At 40.3% G+C, this 9,705-nt stretch overlaps 1 protein-coding gene and 1 pseudogene across 4 annotated transcripts in view; one reads left to right on the plus strand and one right to left on the minus strand.

Annotated features, from left to right (window-relative positions):
* Positions 1 to 9,705, minus strand: part of TESK2 (testis associated actin remodelling kinase 2) — a 168,216-nt gene that overhangs the window by 95,226 nt on the left and 63,285 nt on the right. For 3 of the 4 annotated variants that reach the window (XM_006153809.3, XM_027773923.1, XM_006153808.3), the window contains one exon: positions 882 to 1,003. In XM_006153809.3, coding sequence (XP_006153871.1) covers positions 882 to 1,003 — 122 coding nt within the window. Of the gene's footprint in view, positions 1 to 881; positions 1,004 to 9,336; positions 9,526 to 9,705 lie in introns of those variants that run through there. The other variant, XM_027773922.1, reaches the window with a different exon arrangement.
* LOC102479047 (obg-like ATPase 1 pseudogene) overlaps positions 9,536 to 9,705 on the plus strand; it is a 5,563-nt pseudogene continuing 5,393 nt past the window's right edge.

Raw genomic sequence — 9,705 nt, forward strand, 5'->3', positions numbered from 1 at the left:
TCTGTCTCTATGTCTCTGTCTGTCTGGCGAGCACACGCGCCCTATAGCGAAAAACCTCTCAAAAAAAAAAAAAATTAAAGTAGGAAAGCTTCAGATTATTAGAAATTGATGATTCTATAACCCTATTCTATACATGAAAATAATTCTCAAAGAAAAACTATCACTTCTCAAATAAACACTGAAAGTTATAGAGAGATAGCAGAAGGCATAATTTTACTTTTATTGGGACCAGCAGTTAGCGTAATGGCTATGTTGCTGGACTCCCATATAGTCCACCACGGTTTGCATGCCAGACCTGGTGGGTTAAAACTCACACCAGCCATGTGCGCATGCATGTCCAAGATTCCGAGAGGAGAAAGGAGGAGAAGGGATTGTGGCATGGCCATCCCCCTGGGGGGGGATGTGTGATTTCTCGCCTTCTGTTTTTCTGTCTGTCTCTGTCTGTCTGGCGAATGCATGCGCCCTACAGCAAAAACCTCTCCCCCCAAAAAAAAAAATTTTTTTTTTTAATTTTCATTCACTGATCTATTATAGTTCCTCATAAAGCAATTAGGCAAAATTAAATAACCACATAAAACCAGTCTTTTCTCTTTGATAAATTACTAATCAGTAGTAGGGAATAACTGTTCTAATAAGCTAATACTAATGTTTTAATGAGAGTAAAGAAACTTAACAGATAGAAGGAGTTACTTTACTAGATGTAGTTATTTACCAGGAAATGAAATCTCAATGAGTAGGAAAAGACTCAGAGCACAACTAAACTCTGAGAACATAGAACCCACATAATAAACTCTGAATCTCTCTTTTCAACTGTCAGTGCTATTCTAGAAAGCCTCCAACAGAGTTTCAAAAAAATCCCAGAAGGAGAGAAAAGCTGTTACCTAAGGATGTTAGGATGAGACAGTCTATTCATGAGCTGTACTTCTTTTAGCATGTTTGCCCGGTTACTGCTCAACGTGTTCATCTTAAGGGCCATCACTTGACCAGAAGCTCGGTGACGCACCTAGGAAATAAAACAAGAAAAGAGGGTCAAGGACAGCAGCTATATATGAGATCAAAGTCTCCACCTGAGGAACATGCCAAGCTGTTTTAGTGCCATTTTAGATAAAATAGCCATCTAATAGCAGCATAGTCTTACTTCCATTAATGAAGATGAATTTCTTTCATCCAAGACTAAAATTATTTCACATTAAGCTGGCCAGAAAAACATTGCTATTGGTATCTCAAGCAATCATGCCTTTTTTTTAATACCTTAAAAATAAAGATTTTAGGCTGGTTCCTTGTGGCTGACATTGGTAAGTCTCAGGACACCAACAGAAAACAGTCCTTTCTGTGGAATTTTAAGCGTACACACACCAAAAAAAAAAAAGAGATATAGACATAGCTTTATATAATACTGAATGAACTATAAAATTATCTTTGTAAGACACTAAACCCACATAATCAACATCTCCACCTAGCACCATAAAAATAAATCTATGAGGAAAAAAAAAATGTATGCTAAATACAGAAAGAAGGCCGTGGGGGCTGACCTCAAGGCATAGTGGTTAAGGTGAGCTGGCTCCTACATGTAAGACCATGTCCTGGCCGCTTGGAAAACACACTGGATGCATGTGCATGTGTGCCCCAAATCCTAACAGGATATAGAAACAGAGAGAAAGGAGATCATTGTGTGACTGCCTCATTGGGAGTGCTTTCTCTCTCTCTCTCTCTCTCTCGCTCTCGCTCTCGCTCTCGCTCTCTCTCTCCCTCTCTCTTTCTGACAAACACAAATGCCCTGGCAATTAAAAAGAAAGAATGAAGCCAGTTAACTTTTTTTTTTTTTGTAATTTGCCAGAGAGCACATGCACTCACTGGAGAGAGACAGAGAGAAAGCACCCTCCTCAAAGGACAGTCATTCTGCAATCCCTTCTCTTCCATTTCTCCCTTTTCAGGATCTTGGGCACACACACATGCCAGCATGTTTTTCAAGCCACCAGATAAAAACTACAGCTGCAAGACAAGCAGATAGTGTAATGGTTATATCGCTGGACTCCCACATGGCTGACTGCAATTCGAGTCCACAAACCTGGAGACTTGAAATTCACACAGGGCATGTGTGCATGTGTACCCAAAAATCCCAAGAGGAGAATGGAGGAGAAGGTACTGTAGTGTGGCCATCCCCCTGAGAGGTGATTTCTTGCTTTCTGTCTCTGTCTTTCTGGTGAACACACATGCCCTACAGCAAAAATCTCTTTAAAAAAAAAAACAAAAAAAACTACAACTGCACAGTTGGCCATGTAGAATCAAGCCACCATAACTGTCATGCCACCAGCTGGCCCACCAATGAACTTTTTAGAGTTATGTAAAACCCATCTCAAAGCACCTTATAATCATTTAAGTACACTGAAGTTACATACAACAAACATGGGCCACACCACTCACATCATTACCAATATGCACAGAGGAAAGTTTTCAAAAAGTATTCACATTCTATATAAGTTGACCTATTTTACACAAGTAAATGTTATTTTACCATTTCAATGCATACTCTATGGGTTTCAGAAGCCATAATACTTTGCTTGCAAGAAAATTAACTGTATTTTTTAGGACCAGCAGATGGCATAATGGTTAAGTCACTGGACTCTCATGTAGTAAACCATGGTTCAAGTCCCGAACCCAGTGGCTTAAAATTCATGCTGGACACATGTCCACGTGTCCAAAATCCTGAGAGGAGAAGGGATTGCAGCATAGCTAGCCCCCCTGGGAGGTAATTTCTCACTTTCTATCTCTCTGTCTCTGTCTCTCCAGCAAGCACATGTGCTCTATAGCAAAAATCTCTCTAAAAAAAAAAAAAAGAAGAAAATTAACTATATTTTCACTCTTTAAATGTGGTCTCATTGGTAGCAAATGAGACAACTAGAGAAAATATTTTGTATTACCCAAAAGAAACTCAATTATTTCACTGAAATGTGTTTAAATGGCTAGAAATTTTGAAAGCAAAAGGAAAAAAAAAAAAAAAAAAAACCACAAAGTTCCAAAGACCTCATAACTTTCCAGTTAAAAAAAAAAAAATGCATTTTGGACCAGTCCATCACTGGTTGTTACATGATCTGGATCTCACATGGTCAACAGTATGGTTTGAGTACTGGACCTAGCAGTTGAGAAATATGCCAGGCACGTAGTGCATGCAAGCCCAAAATCCCCAAAAGAGGGAGACATGAAACAGGGATTGTGGCATGACCACTTCCCATGGGGGGTGCTTTCTTGCTCTCTCCCTCAAGTAAGTGCACATACCCTTTAGCAATTTTAAAAAAAAATGTATTTCAGATCCTTCACAACAGGGACTTTCTATACAAAAATGGCACCATCCTATGAACTTCAAGAGTATTGTTTCAAGATATTATACCTGACCAAATAGAATTCCAATAGAAAACATGGAAACTTACTTAACTCTTCAACCCCTCAAAATGGCTTTAAAGGACGATAGTCCCAGCAGTTTAACATATCTATTAATATAGGAAAGACATCACAGCTTGTCTTAGAATTCAAAGAAACAATGCTTCAGACTAGCCAGACAGAAGGAACCCTGATCGGAAAAACTGAGGCAGAATACTGGCCGCTTCTCTCCTCTTCTAGATCACTTAGTGAGATTTGGAAGCCAACTCTCTTAGTGTTTCAATGACTCTGTTGTCATGTACCTCGTGATTGACAAAAGAGAAGTGCCTTTCTTTTTCAGATCCTGCATGGATAAGTTAAAAGAAACATTTATATACAAAGAACTCACTGACAGTGTTTTTCCTATTCTTATTTACAGAAGACATCTGTGTTTTTACAAGCGCTCTCCATTTAAACTCACTGTTCTTTTTTTTCCCATCATTGGAAAACTTTCACTCTGAGTTTTTAACAAAATGCTTGCTTTTAAGAAAGTCCAATATTTAAACAATGTGTGAAATTCAGGAATCAACAATCTGGTTTTCAAACTAATCAGAAAAAAAAAAAAAAACCCTTCTTACATAAGCAGGCAAGATGCTGAGGCATGTTCGTAAATCATTGTATTTTGTCTTTCATTTGAATATAATATTAACAATTTTTCTCTTTTCCTCTATCTCTACCCTTCAAAATTCTACTTATCTTTCAAGTCCCTACTCAAATATCCCCTCCCCTCCTTGATACTCTCTAGGAACTATCTGTAGTTTCTTTCTAACTCCTCAGAACTACATCATAACACCAGTATGATATTTATCATATACCTACATACATAAATATCTTCTCACTAGGCTATAAGGTGCCTTGAGACCAGGATCTGTACTGTACTCCTCTTTGTCTTATAATGCCTAGAAGGTCTAGCACATAATAAGGGCATATGAAAACAATGGCAACAACAGTTAAATGATAACTTTTTTTTTTTGGGGGGGAGAGGGTTTTGCTATAGGGCAGAAAGACAGAGAGAAACAGAGAGACAGAAAGCAGGAAATCACCCCCCCCAGGGGGTATGGCCATGCCGCAATCCCTTCTCCTCCATTCTCCTCTTGGGATCTTGGGCACACATGCACACGTGCCCGGCGTGAGTTTAAGCCACTGGGTCTGGGACTCGAACAACAGTGGACTACATGGGAGTCCAGCGACAGAGCCATTACACCAACTGCTGGTCCCTTAAATAATAACTTCTAATACACTTTCTGTTGGATAATGAATCACTTATCTAATCAGATGGTTCCTTACTTTTTTACTTTTGCTAGAGGATGTGTGAGAGAGAAAGACAAAGAGGGAGAGGAGAAAGCACCCCACTTATGGAACTGTCATGTGGCAATCTCTTCACCTTCATCTCTTCCTTCCTTTTGGAATTTTGGGCAGCCACACACACGTGTCCGGCCGGCATGGTTCTCAAGATTCTGGGTGTGGGACTCGAACTTCATAGTCAGCCGTGTGGGATCCAGTTGCTTTAACCACCAGCCCACAAAGCCAGTCTCAGATGTTTTCTTAGGACAGAGAGTACCTTTCTCTGTCTCTTTATTTGAATTCATTATAGAGCATGTGCACACACACAAGAGTAAGAGATGAGTATCCTCCACGTGCTACAGTCACATTCATCCGGTCCTCCAGCCTGTGGGATCCTGGACATTTGAGTACATGCCCAACATGTTTCAGACTGACTGGGCCAGGGATTTGAACTATGGCCACTGTGTGAGATCCAGCTTCTCTGAACTGCGTATTACTACTACTCCATGGACCCAGCCCCTTCTTTTTCTTTCCCTTTCCCTTTTCTTTTTCTTTCCCTTTCTCTTTCTCTTTTTCTTTTAGGAGAGGTTGGAAAGAATGTAAACAGAACATTTGTATAAAATTTGGTCACACTTCTTTGGAGTTCATCATTTAGAAAAGGACAAATAGCTATATAACTAGGCAGATTAAAAAAGAGAGTGAAATATCAAACGCAGCACAAGAGGTAATGAAATAAACAGAAAAATCACATGAGACTTTAGTTAAGACTTCAAAGAATTAATAGAGTTATTGATAGAGGTTCTTTTTAGAGAATTATTTATTTTAACTTTATTTATTATTATTATTTTTTTAATTTGCTACAGGGTACATGTACTCACCATAGAGAGACAGAGAAAAAGAAAGGGAAAGAAATTGAGAAAGCAAGCCACCTGGTCCAGGACTCAAATTGCTGTCAGCCATCTGTGAGTCCAGCACCTTCACCCCCATGCCACCTGCTGGCCCCAATATTTATTTATTTTTTTAATTACAGAACAGACCATCGATGATAAAGGAAGAAAAAACTACCGTCATGGGACCAGCAGTTAGCGTAATGGCTATGTCGCTGGACTCCCATGTAGTCGACCGCGGTTCGTGTCCCAGACCCGGTGGCTTAAAACTCACGCCGGATGCGTGTGCATGCATGCCCAAGATCCTAAGAGGAGAACAGAGGAGAAGGGATTGCAGTGTGGCCATCCCCTCTTGGGGGGGGGTGATTTCTCGCTTTCTGTCTCTCTGTCTCTCTCTTGTCTGTCTGGCGAGCGCACATGCCCTATAGGAAAAAACTCTCCCCTGCCCCCCCCCCAAAAAAAAAAAAAAACTACCATCAAACAAAAGGATACACAAAAATATGGAAAATCTACCTAAATGCAAGAGAATCTTCATTCCAAGTTATCAGATAAAACAGACAAAGACAAAACTACAAAAATTAATTATCTCTCTCGTATTTAGATGTCCAGAGTAAAGAGAGAGTCTTCTTCTGCATAAATTTTTCCTCTATCCAGACACTTGTTATACTGCATATGCTCATAAAAATTTGGCATATCAGATGAGTTTGGGATGGCATAGAAAATGCATATTGCAATTGTGAATGAAAATAGCAATATTCAAATGTGTATATGCTCCCAAGATTACTTATTTATTACAAAGAAAACAAAAGTACTTTTATGGGGCCAGCAGGTGGTGTAGTTGTTAAGGAGGCTGGATCCCACATGGTCAATTGAGCAGTTTGAGTACCAGATCTGGCAGACTGAGAATCAAGCCAGGTGTATGTGCATGTGTGCCCAAAATCCTGAGAAGAGACTGGAGGAAAAGGGATTGTGGCATAGCCAACACCCCCAGGGGGTTATTTCTCACTCTCTCTTTCTCACCATCTCCCTGGTAAGCTCACATGCCCTTTAGCAGAAAACAAAAAACAAGAGAACAGCAGTTAGTGTAATGGCTATGTCGCTGAACTTCCATGTAGTCGACCGCGGTTCGCGTCCCAGACCGAATGGCTTAAAACTCACACCGGGCCCGTGTGCGTGTATGCCCAAGATCCCGAGAGGAGAATGGAGGAGAAGGGATTGCAACATGGCCATCCCCCCTGGGGGGTGATTTCTCGCTTTCTGTCTCTCTGTCTCTCTCTGTCTTTCTGGCGAGCGCACATGCCCTATAGTAAAAACCTCTTTAAAAAAAATAAAAGAAAACAAGAAACAAAATGTTTATAAAGGAGCGATCTAATGTTTAGCACTTTAACCAAGAGTCATATTTAACATTACCAAAAGTAAGAAGGAATATTATCAGCTTCCCAATGTGATATTTGTTAACTATTTAGCTCAACTCTAATCATAACAAAACTATTAGACATATCTAGAATACCTAAAAGACATCTTATTGTACTTTCTAAATACACGTATATCATAGAAAACAGACAAAATATGGAATAATTTTCTACATTAAGTGATTAACAGATATAACCACCAAAATAAATTGTATGAAACTTTGGGTTCTGGATTTAAAAATAAAAATTATAAAGAGTATTTTGGAGGGACCAGCAGGTGGCATGGTGGTTAAGGTGCTGGACACTCCCACATGGTCAACTACGGTTTGAGTCCTGGACCTGGTGGCTTGCTTTCTCACTTCCTTTGTCTCTCTCTCTCTGTGCAATTGCGAGAAGGGACAGAGACAGACAGAGCAAGGGAAAATCACACCCCAGAGGGGATGGCCACACCACAATCCTATCTCCTCCACTCTGCTCTCAGGATTTAGGGCATGCATGCTCCTGTACCCGATGTGATTTTCAAAACACCAAATCCATGACTCCAACTGCAGTCAGCCATGTGGGAGTTCAGTGCCTTAACCACCACACCACCTGCTGGCCTCTATTTATGCTTTTTTAAACTCAAAGATATCTTTGTGATCTTTCCAAAGTAGTATATATACCTCAACAGAAAGCAGGTTGATGATTGCTTAGAGCCAGAAGAAAGAAGTAATTATAGGAAGAATGGGGGACTGAGACTATGAGATCAACCAATTAGACTGTGGTGATGGTTACACAACCCCATAAATATATAAAACACTGAATTTCACACTTAAAATGGGTGAATCATATAATATGTGAAATATCTTCATAGAGCTGTTTAAAAAAATCCATACCAGTCAAGAAGACAAAATCCCATCCAGATCAAAATGAGTGGGGAAGTTTTAACATAATCTATTCAGTTACATTTTACCCAATACTGCAACATGTGATAAAGAATTAGAAACCTAACAGTTTCCCTTAAAGATACTGATAGAGCATGGCATCCAACCTTAAAGCAAAAGTTCTGTAGAACAGAGGGCTCTATTCAACATGCTCAGAAGTCCAAGTGTCCTGAAAGTTCCAAGGAAGTTTCAGCAGTATACCAAAACAACCCCCCCCATACACACAAATACCATTAAATAACAATACTAGGTCTCTAGAAAAGTCTGCATGAAAAAGAGTTTCTCTAGAGCATAATAGTGTCCTGATGAGTATACCCTATCCCACAGTCCCTCTGGACAAAATCTAAACCAAAAGGAAGATAGAAGAGGCCAACCAGAAGAAAGACAATGATAAAGAATGATCAGAAGAATCATGAGTCACTACTTGAAGTTACTGATGATAGTCACCAAGAAAACATAAAGTAGCATTAGATAGGCAACAATCAGAAACAGAGCTTCTCCTTTTCATCAAATACTCAGATCAGATCCAAAGTCTGAAAGCAGAGTTGAAAATAACTTCAAGCTCTGAATCAGCAAACAACCACAAAACATAAAGATCAGTCAAGTGTACGCATGCAGGTTTGAAGTGATCGATGATCTTTAATTAGTTGTTTTTTCTATTACATTCAAATAGCAGCAAATATTATAATCTTCCATACACAAGGTGCTGTGCTAGATGCTGAGAAAACCACAGATCAATACGAGACATCAGCTTATCTGATCTTCCAGAAATCCATGCCCCCAAAATTGTAAAGTTATCTTATTGTGAGGCCAGCAGGTGGCATGATGGTTGGGCTGCTGGCTCCAAATAAATAATTCGTTAAAAAAAAAAAAAAGCTATTTTATTGCTCACCAGCTTAAAATTCCTCAATGGCTCACTACTACTACCTTTGGAATAAAGTCCAAACTCCTTAGCAAACTAAATCCATTAACAGCTCCTTGTTTATCTTTACCATCTCTCCCTTTACCTATTTTTTTTAAAAGAATTAGTTTATTGAACTTTATTTATTTTATATATTTTAATTTGACCAGAGAGGAACACAGTGAGAGAGAGAGAGAGAGAGAGAGAGAAAGTGAGAAGCAAGTCACCAGGCCCGGGACTCAAACTGCGATTGGCCATGTGGGAGTCCAGCGCCCTTAAACCACCACACCACCTGCCAGCCCCTCCCTTTACCTTTAACTAGGACCTATTTGCAGTTCTTCCTGAGTGCATGATGTTCTCTCAGACTTCCTCACCTTGACATGCGCTTTGATGCCATCCTCACTTTGATGCAATCCTCAATCCCCAAATTCCAACTCCATCTCCCTACCAAGTTCCTTTCAATTATTCAAGATATAAGAAATATCACCTTGCCCAGGAAAGTCTCATTTTACCTCATGAAAAGTTGGATGAGCTCTTCCCCTGGCTGGCAGCACGGAGGCCGCACGATGCCTGGAGTTACTGTAAAAGTCGTGAACCAGCAGGAGTTCGTCAGAGCTCTGGCAGCCTTCCTCAAAAAGTCCGGAAAGCTGAAAGTCCCTGAATGGGTGGACACTGTCAAGCTGGCCAAGCATAAAGAACTTGCTCCCTACGATGAGAACTGGTTTTACACATGAGCTGCTTCCACAGCACGGCACCTGTACCTCCGGGGTGGTGCTGGGGTTGGTTCCATGACCAAGATCTATGGGGGACGGCAGAGAAACGGTGTCATGCCAAGTCACTTCAGCCGAGGCTCCAAGAGTGTGGCCCGCCGAGGCCCTCCA

This window comes from Tupaia chinensis, unplaced genomic scaffold, assembly GCF_000334495.1.
Source record: "Tupaia chinensis unplaced genomic scaffold, TupChi_1.0 Scaffold000387_1, whole genome shotgun sequence".
Classification (NCBI taxonomy): Eukaryota; Metazoa; Chordata; class Mammalia; order Scandentia; family Tupaiidae; genus Tupaia; species Tupaia belangeri.